At 51.7% G+C, this 17,180-nt stretch overlaps 1 protein-coding gene and 1 long non-coding RNA gene across 4 annotated transcripts in view; one reads left to right on the top strand and one right to left on the bottom strand.

The window, feature by feature from the left end:
- The first annotated feature begins 4,811 nt into the window (after positions 1–4,811).
- BEAN1 (brain expressed associated with NEDD4 1) overlaps positions 4,812–17,180 on the top strand; it is a 36,467-nt gene continuing 24,098 nt past the window's right edge. The window contains exons 1-2 of one of the 2 annotated variants that reach the window (XM_027075905.2): positions 4,812–5,130; positions 14,860–14,966. In XM_027075905.2, coding sequence (XP_026931706.1) covers positions 14,942–14,966 — 25 coding nt within the window. In that variant the 5' untranslated portion in view covers positions 4,812–5,130; positions 14,860–14,941. The remainder of the gene's footprint in view (positions 5,131–14,859; positions 14,967–17,180) is intronic. The other variant, XM_027075907.2, reaches the window with a different exon arrangement.
- Positions 12,796–16,609, bottom strand: LOC128313251 (uncharacterized). Of its 2 annotated transcripts, XR_008293692.1 has the most exons (3): positions 14,838–16,583; positions 14,445–14,536; positions 12,796–13,583 (listed from the first exon to the last, which is right to left on the bottom strand). It is a non-coding gene; the product is annotated as an uncharacterized LOC128313251 (long non-coding RNA). The 2 variants fall into 2 exon arrangements; XR_008293691.1 differs by lacking the exon at positions 14,445–14,536 and having other exon boundaries at positions 16,498–16,609.

Raw genomic sequence — 17,180 nt, 5'->3', positions numbered from 1 at the left:
ATTGCTCTTAGGACCAAAAGCAATCCTGACTCCTGCCCATTTCTTCTGTCTCATCCCACACCCTTACAGGGTCATGCCTCCTATAACACTCTCTCACGGGCTTCTTGTGGCATGTCCCATCATTGCAACTTTACCTCTATCTCTGTGACTCAGTGGTTAATCTCTGTCACACCCTCTAGGCAGTGAGCCCTACAGAGGAGGGACCATGTTAATTTTGGCTTTACTTGTTTTGGGGGTCAGGCAGGCTTGGGTGCAAATCTGAGTTCTGTCCCTAATTAGCCAGATATTGAACAAGTTATTTGACCTCCATAAGCCTCTTTGCTGTACATGAAAAATCAGAAAATATTGTCCCCCTCTACAAGACACTGGAGGATGAAATTAAATAATGCATGTAGTGTGGCTAACAGAAGCTCTGGTCTCTATGAGAACATGTTATGACTGTATTGGGAGCAGCAGCAGAAAGGTCTCTTTGCAGATCCTGCTTGCTCCTCAGCCAGTTTGCCCTTATCAAGCTCTACCGTGAATACAAACTTTCAAGCAGGCCTAGAATTAAGTCCCCCAGAGGAGGGGCTGGCTGCCTTTTATCCTTCATCAGCTGGAGACCTCTCTCAGGGCTCTGGAAGGGCAGCCTTCATCCTACAGGGGAGACAGAGAGGGACAGCCAGTCCCAGCGCCTCCAGTCAGGAGAAAGGGTGGTCAAGGCTTATGAAATCCCCAGAAGAGTTTAGGAACCCAGAAACCAACCTTCTTAACAGTCCATTTCATTAAGCCCCTTCCTCCCACAGGAGCCTATGGTGGCTCTGTTGCCTACAGCATCAGGTGCAGCTTCCTTTACCTAGGCTCTCCCTGCCATCCCCCCGCCCCCTGCTGGCACCTGGCGCCCAGAGCCCAGCCTTCATTCAGACAGGCCTCTTTACCAGCCCACAAAGTCCTTCTTTACCCTGGGCTCTGCCCTTCCTCTCTAAATCCTTTCCCCTCTTCCAGAAAGCCCTCTAGGATTGATTGAGCCCACACTAATTTCTTTCTCTTCTGAGGACCCAAGTCCCTGATGCCTCCAATTAAAGACAAAGCTCTGGTGTAAGACCCATCTGGAAGCAATTCCAAGCTCGCTATCCATAAAGGATACATTTTTTTGAAGGATAAAATCATGACTGTTATACCAACATAAATGAACACTCATCAAAGACTTTAACTCATTCATTAATGAGGGAACCAATAAGATGTTATACACAATTCAAAGGCCAATCCAAAGCACGGCCATATGTATAGCTTTTAGCCCATCCCTAAGATACCAATTGACCTTACCTGATGACATTCATGTGCCTCTCAATAGACAAGAATATTGTGCATTACAATCCGTTTTCTTCAACTTAAGAAATAGGAAAATAGCTCAGAGACAGTGAAAGGCACAAACTCCTATAGAAACAGATAACCACGTGTGAGGTAACACCTAATGTTCAATTTAAAAGACACCTGATCATCTTTTTTGCCTATTTTTGCATCACCTTACTGGGTGCAGCTTAAAGAACCGTGCAACTCTAGGAAGTTGAATTCAGAGGACCTCAGTCTCCTCATCTGTAAAGTGAGGTGACAGTGCAGACTCCTCTGAGCTCCCAGCAGGGAGCAGCTCCAGAAGTACATGCTTCAGGTTTGGCACATAGCTCTGACCCCTGAGCTTCCTCCCTCTACCTCAGCACCTGAATCTGAACTTGTCGGCTCATGGACCCTAAAAGGGCCCTGCTCCTGGACCCCACCCCCATGGAGCAGGAACCCAAGCCTCTTCCTTCATCTCTCCTAACACCAGCAAGACACAGTCAAGGGGGCCTTTAACAAGAGTCAAAGGAAAAGAGGAAAAGTCTTTGAAAATCTGGTGGGATAGGTTTCCCTCCCTTACCTCCTTTCTATTAAAAAAAAATTTTTTTTACATTTATTTATTTTTGATAGACAGAGAGAGACAGAGCACAAGTGGGGGAGGGGCAGAGAGAGAAGAAGACACAGTAACCGAAGCAGGCTCCAGGCTCCGAGCTGTCAGCACATAGCCCGACGCGGGGCTCGAACTCAAAAACCGCGAGATCATGACCTGAGCTGGAGCCAGACGTCCAACCCACTGAGCCACTCAAGCACCCCCTCCTCTCCATTTTAGAGCATGGTGTGCTCTCCACCCCACATAGCCAAGGCAATCCAGGGAGCAGGGCCCTTTGTAATGTAATTCAAGGCTGGGAAGATGCTTTTGACATAATTCTGTATAAAGGATACACCAGCAAGAGAACTTTCCCGAAAGGGGTAATGGATTTTTAGACAGATACCCACACACGAGCCAGACCATTCTGACAAGTTTTCCCCCTCCCCTGCAGAACACTAGTATCAAAAGATTTCCCCCAATAATAGAATCAATAAGTTAACCATAGTCTATGAGTGACAGGGGTAATACAGAGCACACTCTAGGGCAAATCCCCTTAGCCTGGCTCTTGAGGACTCTCTGGGTACTTCACTGTCACTGTGTGACTTCTGTAAGCTTCCTCCCTCCAGCCTCCCTCCCCCTCCCCCTTGGTCAAGCAGACTCTAAACACCACTGTGTTTCTTTGGTGCCCAGGAGATGCCCCTCTTGCAAGTCTGACCCCATCTAGGAGAAAGCCTCAAAAATCTATGGATATATCCATTGAAATAAAGAAATGCACAAACTTACCCATGAGGATGTACATCGCAGTATTGTCTTGACATGCAAAAAACTAGAAACAAACTAAGCACCCAGCAATAGAGGATTGGCTAAATAAGGTATAATACAACCATTTGATGCTAAGGAGCCATTACATGTGTGATCATGGGATAAGAGAGGAGAGATAGTGAGCAAGCTCACTCCATTTAAAGACACTTCTAGAGTTCTACAATGACAAGGAAAGAAAAAGAAACCTCAGTATTAACAGTGACCACTTCTTATGTTCTTCCTTTGCCTTTTGATGTTTCACAAATGTCCCACACTAACATGTATTTGCGGATGCAAAGCTAGACTCAACACCACTAAGCCCAGGGGAAACCAGTTCTGGATTCCAATGTGAAGAATAAGCCAGATTTGTCGGACCACGTGTTCAAATGGAGGGTGGAGGGGAACGAACTCTTAAAGGTTAGAGCCTTCCACAAGTTCTAATTCAAAGTGCCACCCCACAAGACACATACACATAGTCTTGCCATTGGACAGCTCACAGGTAAAACCACTAACAACCAGAATATCCATCCTGCAAAGATCATCTGCAAGGTGTCTGCTCAGGAAGGTCAAGGTCACCTTTATCAGGTTGTGCAGTGGGCACAGTCCTGGCCTGGAAGTCCTAGAACCTCCAATCCTAGCTCTCAGCCCTGGCCTGTCCCCTCCTTTCTCTAGTCCTTTATTTATTCATCCATTCCCCCATCCATGGGGGCACATATGCCCCCATAACAACCCCAGAGAAGCTGGAATCCCCCAGCCTGGGTCCTACCCTCTCCTTGTTGGGGGTGGAGGGGTAGAGTAGGCAGAGCCCAGAGTAAACAATTACCAAAGAAGACTGGGAACTGTCCTCATAAGGGAAGGCACTAGATCATATAGGTCCCTCTGCCCCTCCACCCAGGGATGCGCAAGACATGATGGGTAGCAGAACTGGGAGTGAGGTTTGTTTTCTCCCCCAGAGCCTGCTCTGTCCCCACCCTTCTGCAGTACCAGTGGGGCTTGGCTTCTCTTCAGAGCTATCCCATGGCTTCTTCACTTCTCCAAGTTTGATCATAAACATGTATAGTTCTTTTGTCCTCATGTTGTCCTTTTGAGAACCACTTTCAAGCTACCATCAACAAAATGGGAGTTTGTTGAGAGTTATCAACAAGGTATTTCATTAATTCATTCATCAAATTTAGAGTGCAGGCTCTGTGCAAGGACCCCAGGGGTTTCCCTCCTGGGGCTCCCAGTCAAGCAGGGGAGATGTAAATAACTAGAAAGCACCACAAGGTAGCAGGGGTGCAGTAAACAGGGGCTCTATTGTAATGAAATCAGGAGGATGACCCGGACTTGTCCAAGGCCCCAGAATACGGTGTGGACAGAGCAGGTCCATCTGCCAGGACCAAGCTCTGTGCCTGGGTTTGCAGGGAGGAGGGTACAGAGGGCACGGAGTGGGGCGAGGGGCGAAGGAAATGGGCAAGCTGATGGCTCAGGAGAGGAAGGCTTCAGCAGGCCCTACCTGACATCCCAACATGCCATGCCTCAGAACTCATCTGCCCTCAACTGGGAGCAGAGGCCCTTCCAGTCTAGGCTGCCCCTCCCACTGGCTGTGACAGGGTTCCCCACCACCACCACCAAGTGCCCAGTTTCTCCTCTGACCAAACTGTTTGGCCGTCCTTCCCTGCACATGCCATTGTCTACCCTTCTCTGCACATGTCTGTGTGTCTGTCCTTCTCTGCTCCCACCTGTCTGTATGTCATTCTCTACACACGCCTGTCCGTCTGACAGGCTGGTCTCCCAGCCGCGCCCGTCCCGCCTGCAGCTGCGTGGGTGGCGGGGTGGCTGCGCACAGAGGGGCGCGGCTCGGCCCTTCCCCCTCCCGCGTCCCCCCATCACAGGGATGACCCGGGCCGCGGCCCAGAGCTGCTGAAGCCCCGAAGCCGCCACACAGCGCTGCTGAGGCCAGGGAGGCGCGCCGCCTAGGGGGCCCGGGAGCGGACGGCTCTGGCTTGGGCGGCGGCGCAGGGCCGACGGGCAAGCGGGCGGGGCTGCGGCAGGGCAGGGCTGGGACTGGGGCTGAGAAGCCGCCGCCGCCGCCTCCGCTGGGGATCGCGGGCAGCAGGTCCGCTCGGCCCGGCCCCGCCCCACCCGCCCCGCCCCTGCGCGACGAGCAAGCAGAGGCGGAGCGGCGCGCCCCCCGCGACGCCCGAGCTCGAGCCCGAGCCCGAGCCCGAGCCCGAGCTCGAGCCCGAGCCAGAGCGCAGAGGCATCCGAGCGGGAACCAGAGCAGGAGCGGGAGCGGGAGTGGGAGCGGGAGCCGGAGCCGGAGTCAGAGCCGGAGCCCGAGCCGGAGCCCGAGCCCGAGCCGGAGCCAGAGCGGGAAACCGAGCTGGAGCCGAAGCTGGAGCCGGCACTGCGGCGCGCGGAGCTGAGCGAGGCGGCTAAGCCGAGTAAGGGGCGTTGGGTCGGGGGCGGTGCTGGGGAGGGGCGGGTAGGGGGTCCTGGCCCCCTTCCCCAAGCTCTGTGGCGGCCCCGGCGCACGCACACAGCTGGGGCGCCCCGCGCGGAGCCTTGGCGCGCCAGGAGGGCGGACCGGCGGTCCGAAGACGAACCGCAGCGCGCTCCGAATGGGATCCCCAGACTCCCGCCCCCGGCCCGCGCGTCTCCGGCCGGGCCAAGGCTACCCCTTGAGCACGCCCGATAGCCACAGGGAAGGGAGGGTCTCTTGGAGCATCCACCTCCTGTGGGGGGGGGGGGGGCACAAGAGAGCCTCCCCCGTCCCGCACCCTCGGTTTCAGGACCCCTGAGAAACCCACCCAAGAAGGGGAAACTAGGACGCACTTTTGGACGGGGTGGAAGAGGGAAGGGGCTCCCGGCTTTGCGGAGTTTGAAGCTAGAACCAACCCCCACCCCTGAGCCAGGAAGTTTGACCCTCCGACGGGCGGGTCACCCTGGCCAAGCCCCCTCTTCGACGCCTATCTCAGCACCAAAGGTGGGAGAGGGGGCGGCCCCGCCGCACCTTCTCTAGCTTTGGGGCAGACTTTCGCTTGCGCGGTAAATGGGACTCGAGGCTGAGTCCGAGGCGGCTGCTCTGGCTGGCTGCGCAGCTCGAAGGGCCACAGTCGCCCCTCCCCAAGAGCCCTCGGAAGCTGGGTAGTACCCACCCCACCCCCTGGCTGGCTCGCGCAGCCTTTCCTACCCCCCTCCCCACTCCCCCCCCCCCATCGGCTCTGCGGTCTGGAGGCTGGCGCAGAAGACCTAGGGCTGCCCTCTTGATCCCACGCGGGTGTCAGTGGGGGTGGCCAAGCGGGGGTGGCAGGGAAGGCGACGGCATAAGTGACAGGTGTGAGGCAGGGGCTCCAGGAGACTGATCCTTGGTCTAGACCCACACAGTCCCATGGGCACCTGTCTTGAGGATGCCCCTCTAGACCCTCTCCTCAAACACCCTGACTTCACCTCCTGTGCCTCAGTTTCCTCCGCTGACTAGTAGGCAAGATTCTGTTGTGAGCAGAATGTTTAAGGGCTTTGGTACTACAGTATGGTCTTGACTGACTTCCTATTCCTAGCTGTGTGACCTGAGACAAGACACTTAACCTCTCTTGAGCCTTAGTTTCCCCATCTGAAACACGGGGAATGCGCGTTGAAAAGATTAAATGAGATGCTGCTGGCGGGGGTGGGAGGGTGGGGGTGGGGGCAGCGGCTACCATGGTGCTTGGCACACAGCCAGGACTCAAATCAGGTTGGCTACAGGTGTCATTTGATGAAGTGTCCAGCACCAGTAGATGCTGAAAACAGTGAATTCGCCTGAGATGGCGGGGACTAGACCCCCGCCAACCCCCCTTTGCGGAGGGCTTTGAATCCCCTCAAGGCCTTGTTGACATCTAATTGTGATGCAAAACTTGGGGCCTGCCCTTTCTCAGACATTCCCTCCTCCCCAAAGGTTTCTACTTCCTGGCCGGGCTTTCTCCTCCCTACCACACCATATCCATCCAGGATGGAAAAGACTGTATCTGACTGGCTTTTCTTTTGCCCTTGGCTGATGTCTGCTGCCCCGGTGGAGGGCTTCTCACGCATCTCTCACAGTGGGTGCAAGGGAATTCTGCACACCTCTCTCCACTCTGCGGTTTGGGAGGGGGTGGGGCAGGGAGGATTGCTTTCCCTGAGGAGCCATCAGGCTGTCAGGTGGCATGGATGTTCCAGTAGTGATGGTTCAGACAGGCAGCAGAAAGCAGCAGGGGGAGCAGCCGCCAGGGCAAGGAGACAGCAGGTCTGAGGGGTCCCAACCCTGTTTCCATGCTGACCATCCAGCCCATTGAGCCAGGAGGCACCAGAAATGATGAACCTTGGGGAGGAAATGGAGCCAGTGGCTGACCAAGAGGTTAGAACTTCAGAGCTGGAAGGTCCCCAGGAAGAGATCTGCCTGTCTGTGCAGCTGGGGTCTCGGGTTCAGAGTAGAGCAGGCGAGGCCCAGGATCTAGGGGAGGATGCTGGGATCTTTCAGGTGGCATGGAGGGTGTAGGTGCCAGGAGCACTGTTGAGAAGAAAACAGAGGTCCAGCTTGTGGACATCCATGCTTGTCCTGGCCACCTGTGGCCCATCTGCCCAGAACAGGGCAGCGGAGGGGTGAGTCTGTCCACACGTTGCCTGATGGGGACTTGGTAATATAGGGAGAATGGGCTCCTTCTATACAGAAACCCCCTTACTCTTCTTCCTATGTACCCCGCCCCCATTCGCCCACTTGGGTGTCACATCTCTGCATCTTCCATAATTCTCACTCCTCTTCTTCCCAAAAGAGTTAATCAGGAACTGATTAGGAGGTGAGTATCTCCTGGTCCACCTCAGTTTTTGGATCACAGCCCACAGGGAACATGATGGAGATATGGACATTATCTTAAGTCTTTGGGAATAAACAGACACATTCTGGCCTATTACCTGAGCCTTTGCCCTGGAAGTGCTCAGAGCACAAGGTAAGGGGTGGGAAAGTCTAAATCTGCTCTCAGCCTCCTAAATGTAGAAACTGAGGCCAGGAGGGCTTCTGGAGCCCCTGGGCAAGTGAGCACAAAATGGAGCTATGGCTGAGAACATGGCTACTTGGAGCCAACTGCCTAGGCTTAGAGCATAGGATTCTGGGCAGAAGATTTACCTTTCAGAGCCTCAATTTCCTCTTGAAAGTGGGAACACATATTATGTACCTCCCATTACATTTGTGGGGACTAAAGAAGTAATATACAGGAAACACGTGGCAGTGTCAGATGGACCATTCCCAGTGGCCTTGCTGCATCTGCATTATGAACATATCCTGAACACATACTGTTTTCCATGCATAAGCACTTCTCTTTGGATTCCGACAACAGTCCTCTGATTTAGGTACTGAAATTGTCCCCATTTTATAGATGAGAACACTGAGGCTGGGAAAGGTTAAGGGCTATCTAACGTTGCTAAGTATAGAATACTTAAAACATCCCTATGACTCATCATAATTTTATGAGTTTATAAAATTGATAATTAGCACATTGTATCTTAGATGATGTGTAATTAGTTATTGGAATGCTTCCTCCAGGGATATCATCAATCATTTTATACCTCATGTTAACTGTCCACGGGCCAGAGAATTTTTAGAGACACCTTCATGTTTTGTATTCTAACAGTAATCAAACTGATTTAAAAGAGCAACCCCCCCCAATTTATTCCCTATCACTCCTCTCCATTTTTTTCCCATAGCACTATCACCTCTAACACCTCTATATCATATTCATTTGTTTATTGTCTACTCTCATCAATATAAATTCCCCAAAGGCAGGGACTTTTAACCATTTTGTTCATGATGATATCTCCTATATTCAGAGCCTAGAATAGTACCCAGCACTTAGTATGCTTTGCAAATTATAAAGTGTTTTACAAACATAAGGTCTATTGTTATTATTTTTGCCAAGTGTATAGCTTGCCTGAAAATAAAACATTAAGGTTTGTGGCAGAAACCATTCCCTCAAAAATTTGGCAAATAGGACTTGCTCAAGAGCCAGGGAAATTTTGATGAGGGTTAAAAAAAATGGAAATTATTTACCTAACATTTTAATAAAGCTCCTTACCAGTAAGTTCAAAGACAAGTTATTTTTTTTTAATCTTTACAATAACAAATGGCATGGTCAAAGGCAATTAAGTTAGCTTTAAAATTTTTCAATTAACTATCACTGACTTATCACTTAATTATTCTTTGTTAGCATGAAAGGTTTTTTCAAATCTTCATTTTAATGATTTTTCAGATTATAAAATACATGTTCATTGTAGAAAATTTGGAAAATCATAAAAAATGTAAAACACAAAAATCCTCAACCCCACCACTGCCCAGAGAGCCCAATGACGGTGAATATTTGCATCTATTTCCTCCCCAAATTTTTCTATATATGAATATTTTCTTTAGGTTTTTTTTCTTTTACAAAATAAGGATCATGTTGTATGCAGAGTTCTGTAACCTGCCTTTTTATATATAACCTGGGTCTTTTTTCCTTCTTAACATTCCACTAAAAGTCTTTACCTATGTTATTAAAATGTCTTTAAAACTATTATTTCATGGCTATATATTATTCCATTATAATTTTCTCAGCCTATCCTCTTATTGGACAGTGAGGTTATCCCTCGTGTTTCACTGCCATAAATAATGCTTTGTGGTGCCCTCTGTGTGGTTTTTCCTGAGCCTTAAATCATGCTTCTCTACCCACTTGGCCAGACCTATTTGCCAGTTTGTAGATGGACTGGTTTATGCAGGTAGACAGTACATCAACCCTTAGAGGTTGTACCTTGGTGGCAGTGAGGAAGGAGGTAGCAGTTGATTCTACAGAAGGCTACTTGCCAAGTAATGTTCTTCTCCATTGGGAAAGACACCAGCTGGGTACCAGCCTCATATAAAGACCTTCCTGCAGAGGAGGAAGGTTTTCTGCCACCTGGGGACCCCCCTCCCCCCGCAGCCCCAGAAATTAACCCCCTGCCTGGTGAGGTAGATGCAACCCTTTTAAGATCAGTGTGTCTCACCACAGTCCAGAATCTCTGACTTTCTTCTGGCTCTGGGCAATCACCTGCACACCCACAGGTTCATGGAATCTCTGTTATGGCATCATTCATTCATTCAGTAAACAGTCCCTGAGCGTGTACTGTGGTTAGGACAGAAAGAACCAGTACTTATCTGGCCTGTCTAGATCTGGAGTCTCCACCTCACCCACCTTTGGAAGGGCCTCCATTTCTCCACCATCCCCCCTCCCCCCACACCTACAGACACCCAAGCAGACACAGGGAACCATCTTTAAGGCTCCCTCTTCCTCACCCTCTACATCTGATCCATCTGTCCTGCTTCTTAAATATCCCCTACACAAACCGCCCTATTTCTCAAACCCACCCAGCATGCTCCTGCCCAGGGGCCTTCTGTCTGGTCCCTCTACCTGGGATACCCTTCTCCCACATATCCACCCAGCTGTTCACCCAGCTAGCTCCCTTGCTCCAGTCTTCGCTTACAGATCACCCTCTCACCAAGGCCTTCTGCAGCCACTGTATCTAAATGTTCAGTCTCCACGTACACACTGCCTCTGTTCCTCCTCTTACTGCTATCTAACAAACACCACCATTATGTGTGTCTCCTCCACTAGCAGGAAGCTTGGTGAGGACAGGCAGTCTGTGTTTGCTTCACTTCTCTATTCTCAGCGCCCACAACGTGGTTCACAAGGGGCTCTGAATAAATACTGTCAAACCAAAGAATGTAGCCTCTCACTTTGCTCCATTTACCATCGCCTTCATTTAAGCCCATCATCTCCTACCACAGCTTCCCTGCTCCCCTGTCACCTGCCCCCAACCCCTGGTCCCCCCTCCTCACTGAGCCCAGGGAGACCTTCTTAAAAGGTGACCGTGCAATTCCCCTGCTTAAAATCTTCCAAAGGGTAGTCTTGGGGCCGGGAGCTCATGATCTCACCCAACCCCCTTCGTTTCTCTGAATCTCAGTGTTGACATCTGCAAAATGGGGGGTTTGTTTTGCGATCCCCTGGGCTGACGACACGTGACTGCGGTAGAGCCAGTGCCGCATCAGCGTCACGGAGTCACGTGGCCTCTTCCACAGGCCAGCCCACTCCTGCGGCCCCTCTCTGTCCGCGGTCTACCGCGGTGCCGCAGAACCCTCCCGGGTCCGACTGCCGCGCATGCGCCGTGCCGCCCCTGCACACTGCGCCAGCCGGCTCCGCCAGCCCAGCTCTGCCCGCCAGGGGCGCGGCGCCGCCCCCCCTCAACCACATACGCATTTGCCCAGGTCTGAGTGTCGCAGTGGGCCCCAGACGAGGTATTCTGGGAGCGGGGACGTGAGGCGGAATGGGAGTGACGTGGACTTGCCGCACACCATTAAGCCACTTCAGAGCCTGGAGTGCCGCCGCCGCCCGCCCTCCGATTTCTAGCCAGACAATACAGTCGCAGATGAGTCACAGGCAGGAACGCGCCTCGCCTCGGATGCTGGGCTCCGAGACAGGCGGGCAGGGGGGAGACGTGACCTGAGAGTGGGTCCAAGCCCAACCCCCACTCCTGCAGTCCCTGCTCCGGAACACCTCGCCCAGCAAAGCACAATCTCAGACCATTCGTGACGAACCTGGCTGTCCACTACCCCCATCACTGTGTCCTCACAGCAGCTCTGGTCACATGTGGGGAGAGTGGGGTGGGTACTTGCACACATAGATACCTGACATCCAGTTCCTTTGTCTTGATAACCCAACCAAAGCTCCACCCAAGCAGAGGGTCTGATGCCACCATGAAATGGTTTTCCTGTAGGTCCTCATGTTGAAATCCACAAGTGGGGGAGGGGAGGAGGAAACAGTAAGGTTGAGATTGCTGTTTTAGGACCCTAAAAGCCCCTCCTTTTGTTTTCCAAGGGTTTTGTGGGACACACCCTAGGTGCTTGGTAAATATTTGAATAAACTGATGCAATCCAGGAATGCTGGGAGAATGCAGCAAGAAGATGTATGTGAAGTGCAGACTGAGTTACGTGATGCAGGGAATGGTACCCTAACTAACGTCAGCATCATTGTCACCCACGATGTCGGGGAGCATCTCAGTTCCTTACATGGGCGTCCTTTTCCTCAGGAAGTTGAGCATCATTAAAAGGCAGCTTCAACACTGCAGTCCTATGCTGACATCAGGCCAAGGTGGATTTGTTCTAGAATCCACATACTTTTAAATGTGCCCAGCCCCGAGTGAGTTCCCAGAGGCCACAGTGGCCCTCCATACCCACAAGAAGCTAACAATCTGGAACAAGTTAGAACCAAAGTCATCCTGGAAGGATGTCCATGTGCTGTGGAGGCATAGCCAGAATGGCTATTCTGTCTCCAGCAGTCAAAGAGGACTTCACTGAAGAGGTTTCTTCAGCCGTGTGATGACAGCCACATGGGAGTTTGCCAGGTGGAGAGGAAAGGAAAGGCATGCCAAGGAAATGGCATGAGAGACCCAGTGTGTCCAAGAAGCTGGCCAGCCAGAGCCCTGGGTGGGGTGACACCCAGGGTGTCAGATCTCTGTAGGGTGTCCCTGCTGTAACTGAGGAACACTGGGGGACAAGATCCCTCCCGCATAGCCCTTCCACCATCTTTTCTCTGTGACAATGGGTGGATCAAATCACTGAGCCTCAGTTTTCTCATCTGCAAAATGAAAATGGTATTACCCACATCAGGTAACATTGCAATAATGTTGATGATGTCATCTGGCGCAAGCAGGTGTTTGGTGAGTGTGGGTCACACCTGAAAAGCTGGAGTGCCCAGAATGCTTCCATATACACAAATGTCTATCTGACCCAGCCCCTTGCCAGCCTCTTGAGCCATTTGGAAACTTACACATAGTCTGCCAAACATCCAAACTGACCACAAAATATACAATGCGAGGGTTCTTGGCCCCTGCCCTAGGCAGCCCATCTCCCACCTCCCCCACACCCCATGCTGTCTCAACCTTCACCTCAGAATCACAGGGCCCACAAGGAGGAAAGAGAGGGTACAGGGGGCCTCTAGGAGAAGCAAGACCTTGGAGACAGCCCCTTGGAGTTTAGAGGGTGGGCAGCACCCTCTACAGCGTCAGGAGCCACCACGGTGACCCTATAGGAAGTGTACATGCAGCATATTTTTATTAAGCACTCACATTACACCAGTTCACTAGAGAGGCAGGCAGAGCACCAGGGCGGTGGAAGTAGTGGTAGAAGCCAGTTCATTTTCCTAGGGACACTGAGGATTTATGGAAGGGTTTTCGGCAAAAGAATGACATGATCCATTGTGCCTTTAAGAAAGACCTCTCTGGAAGCAGCATGAAAGATGGCCTGTCAGCCTGCTTAAGTCTCCCTCCAGACACACACGTGGCCACAGTGCACACGGGCATACCCACAAACGTGAACACAGATACATGTACACACATGTATTTTAGAAAGTATAGATCCCAGGCCCTGAGACTCTTCAGAATTTTCTGGTGTGAAATCACAGTTCCCCAAGCAGCCTGCCATGCCAGAGAGACTTCTCTACTGGGCCAAGGGAGATCACATCCTACCCTCCATTCCCCCATCAAAACTCTTGTTGGTTTCTCTAGGGATGGGGAATATGCATCAGGCCACCTGGGGTTCACACCCAGAAGACTGAGCCGCAAGGAGCCATCTGGAGAGAGGGACCCCAGGGTCAGTGGCAGCAATGGCTCCCTCCCCCTGACCCCCTCGGACAACAGAATGAACATGACATACGTACCCACCCCCCCCCCCATCCTCAAAGCCAGTGAAGTGCCCTACCCTGATTTCCTCCTGAGGACACTGCAGCTCAGACAGGTGAAGTACTGTGCCTAGAGGCACACTCCAGGAAGTGACAGGACTTGGACTTCTGAGTTCAGGCTCTCCAAAGATAGGTCTTGGATTCATCTATTAAATAGAAAAAGTGTTATTAATCAGTGCAATTTGGCCAATGGTCTCCATCAAAACATGGAACCCATTTGGAGGAAAAACTGTATATAATGAAAAGGGTTCCTGAGGGAAACAAGGGTGGGAATCTTGGGACCTGAGTCCTAGACAAAAGCTCTGTCCACAGTGTCACCCCCAGGATCAGGGAGGTCAACTGCCTCCTGGGACCCAGAGGGGCCAGGCTGTTTTCCTGTTGGTTCCTGGCTGCAAGCTCTCCCCTACAGGAACCCACCAAACTCCACATCCACAGTTCCCGCTCAGCAACCCCCAAAGGTGCAGTTTGGTTTCTGCAAGTCTAGTGACCACACTCCCTACAAAATAACTGTATCTCCCTGCTGTTCATACAGCCCCATGTCACTTGGAGCTTGGGAGAGACAGAACCAGCACAGGAGGCTGGGGCATTTTTTGAAAATGTTTCCTCTCTTGCAAATGAGTGTTAGAGTGACCCTTGCTGCTCACTCAGGTGTCACACCAAGTTTAAGGTTGAAGGGGAGGGGAGGCAGGGAGATTGGGGAAGAGACATTTTCATTCTCTTGGCCTTTATTAGGTGCCTTCCAAGTGATATGCTTGCTGACAATGGATGGAGGCTTTGGGGTAAAAAAGACCTGGGTTCTAGTCCCAGCCTGTAATTAGAAGTTGTGTGACCTTGGACAAGCTACATAACCTCTGAGCTTCAACTTCCTTTTTTTTATAAAATGGGAATGAAAAGAGCATCATCCCCTTAAAAGTGTTGGGATAATAGTAATAATAATAAGGTTTCAGTTAGGCAAACTCTGAATACCCTTCCAAAGCCAGCTCTAGGACCTTGAACTGGCACCTTACCCTTTCTACGTCTGTTCCCCTTCTGTGATATGAGGACATTGGGCTGGTCTTTAAGGGTCCTTCCAGGTATAAAATGCTCAGAATGCCATGATCTATTGCAATTGTCCCAAGCAGGTTCATGAGACAGGAGAACACCAGGGTATCTCTCATTCCTGTTTAAGGGTCCACCCAGAGGAGATATTCCCCCCTCCACCCACCACTGACACCCCAGCATGCATTTGCCCCACCCCTGCCCCAGAACCCCCACACTCCGCCACCCAGAGCTCCCTCAGACCCCTGCCCAGACTGGGCACATGCTGTCACAGTCACCACCCTTTCCCCAGAAGTTAACAGCCCAGGGACCTGAATGCCAAGCTCACAGGGTCAGTGGGTACCATGTGGGCGCCCCATCACCTGTCTGTTTGTGTTTCTGCAGGTGAGCGGAGGATCCTTTTCTACAAGAAGTTGGAACTGTACAAGTGGGCAGGCTGGCTCCGCTATTTTGCTCCAAGGATTACATGTCCTTCAAACGCCCCTGCCCCTGTAAGTCTTCTCTTCACATCCTTCATGGCTCGGGGCCAGGCAAGGGCCGGACTTAGAGTCAAGTTTGCAGAGAATGTTTCTAGGATGTTTAGCCAAAGAGCCCCAAGGGTCTGATCAGGGGCTGATGTGATATGATGGGTGGGGGGAGGGCAACACAGAAGACCCCTGACACAGAAGAGACATCCCACTTTTACCAATCCCTCTGTATCAGCACTTGACAAAGTGTGGGTCGGGATTCCTCTGAGGGATATTAATGGGATTGTTTTTTGTTTTTTTTTTTTAATTTTGTGGCCAAATGAATGTGGGAAATGCTGAGTGAGACAAGTTAAGTAGCTTTTGTTACCACAGGACTTTTCAGAGCCTTTAATGTGGTGATGTGTGTTGTGAGGCTGCCATAGGAAAGCGAAAGCCCAGTGGCCTTCCCAAATTTGACCACAAGGAGGGTCTCACAGGATGGGCGCTCCAGAACACACTCCTTGGAGTTCACTGTCCTAAGGAAACCTTTCCTGAAGCCCCTCATTTACTAATTAATTCATTTAATCTGCTGGAGCCTTAAGATGATTTTGTCCATAACATTCATGTCTTGGCTCCCTGATGTCCATGAGTCCAGGCGATGGGCTCAGTCAGGTGTACCACTGGGGCTCGAAGCTGCAGCTCCCTTAGTCTCCACCAGCCCCACCTTCACTGACTCATGCTCCCACCCTTACTGTGGCGTCCCCTTTACCTGTCCCCATGGCAGCCACCTGCTTTCTCTTGTGATATCCCGTGCCTCCCCAAAATCGTCATCACTTGGTGCCACTTGGGAGGACTTGCATAACACCCCCCCCCCATCCCTTCTCCTTGATGAGTCAGGACTGTGAGTCTGTGTGAAATCAAGGGCCTCGCCCTAGCCCTCTATCTATTTGTCATCTCCCCCTCTACCGTGCTCACTCTAGCTAATCCCTCACCCCCACTCACCAATGTCTGTTCTAATGTGCACCACTGGTTACATGTCACTGCTTCGGGTTGGGGTCCTCTCTTCTAAATGGTAGAAACCTCAGTTGTTAAACCTTTGAACCTCAAGGGACTGCTGCTGGGGGCGGGCAGAGGAAGCTGGTGTATCCCGTTGGGGTGGGGCCATCACCAGGTATGCCCTGGGGAAGAAGGGGCTGGTGGGATTCATTGTCCCAGGAGCGGTGTTGGGGGGGGGGGGGGGGGTGGTACTAGTACAAGCTCAGTAAGTTACTGTTACTGTTGTCACTGCTGCTGCGGCATAATCAGGAAATCGGAGCCCAAGTTCAGGCCAGGTAAGAAGGCTACCCATTCAGGGACACGTTGGAGCCCAGGGACACCTGCCCCACAGAGGGCTAGAATGGCCACATCCTCACCCCCTTGAGCAGCTGGGAATGGAGAAGGCTGGTAAAGAGTAAAACTGGGTTGCTGAGTGTAGAGCGCATTCCAGAACTTTCTGGGGTCAAGCCAGACCCTGCAAAGCCCTGCCTGTCTGCATAAACAGAGGCCATCGGCACAGGACAGCCCTCTGCATACTCACCTCCTGAGGTTAACAGGGTGTGGTCATCGATATTCGGGGCTGTTCAGAAGCAGTTCCTACACATCCCTACAGGCCCAGTGCCTGGCATGCAGTAAGCACTCAATAAATGTCTATTGAATGAATAAATGTATAGTTAAACACTCTGGATGAGGAGCTGAAAGCAGTGGATGGGGGAGGAGCTGAAGCTCCTAAATGTGCCATCGGATTCTCCCCATGGCTTTGGCTGGCCAGTCCTCCTTTGTAAGATGAAGGGGTGGTCTGAGGCCAGTGGGCTCTGGGAGCTCAGGGCTGCTGTGAGGCTCCACAGAAAGCAAGGGGCACATGTGCAGGCAGAACCCTCGCCCCTCCACCCCACCCCACCCCACCCCACCCCACTGCTTCAGCCAGTGCAGCTCTACTCACATCTATATATAGGTTGGGATCTGTTCAGATTTTACGGAGAAGGGGTCCCTGGCAATGGCAGGCCCAGCACTGTGGGGCTGTCCAGACCTACCCCTTCCTCCATCATCCCTCTCCTTCTCTGCCAGATTTTTCTTACGTCTTCCAGTCTGACTCCTTCCCTTTCCTCTGGAAAGTGTTCACTGCCCCTCCTTTCAGCAACCCCAGCCCACTTCAGTCTGGCTTCTGCACCCCCACCACACATCCCATTGACTTCTGTGTCACTAAACCCATTCTGTAGCTTC

The sequence above is a fragment of the Acinonyx jubatus genome, chromosome E2 (assembly GCF_027475565.1).
Source record: "Acinonyx jubatus isolate Ajub_Pintada_27869175 chromosome E2, VMU_Ajub_asm_v1.0, whole genome shotgun sequence".
NCBI lineage: Eukaryota > Metazoa > Chordata > Mammalia > Carnivora > Felidae > Acinonyx > Acinonyx jubatus.
The sequence above is the reverse complement of the archived record's forward strand: the minus strand, read 5'-3'. Positions and strand labels throughout refer to the sequence as shown.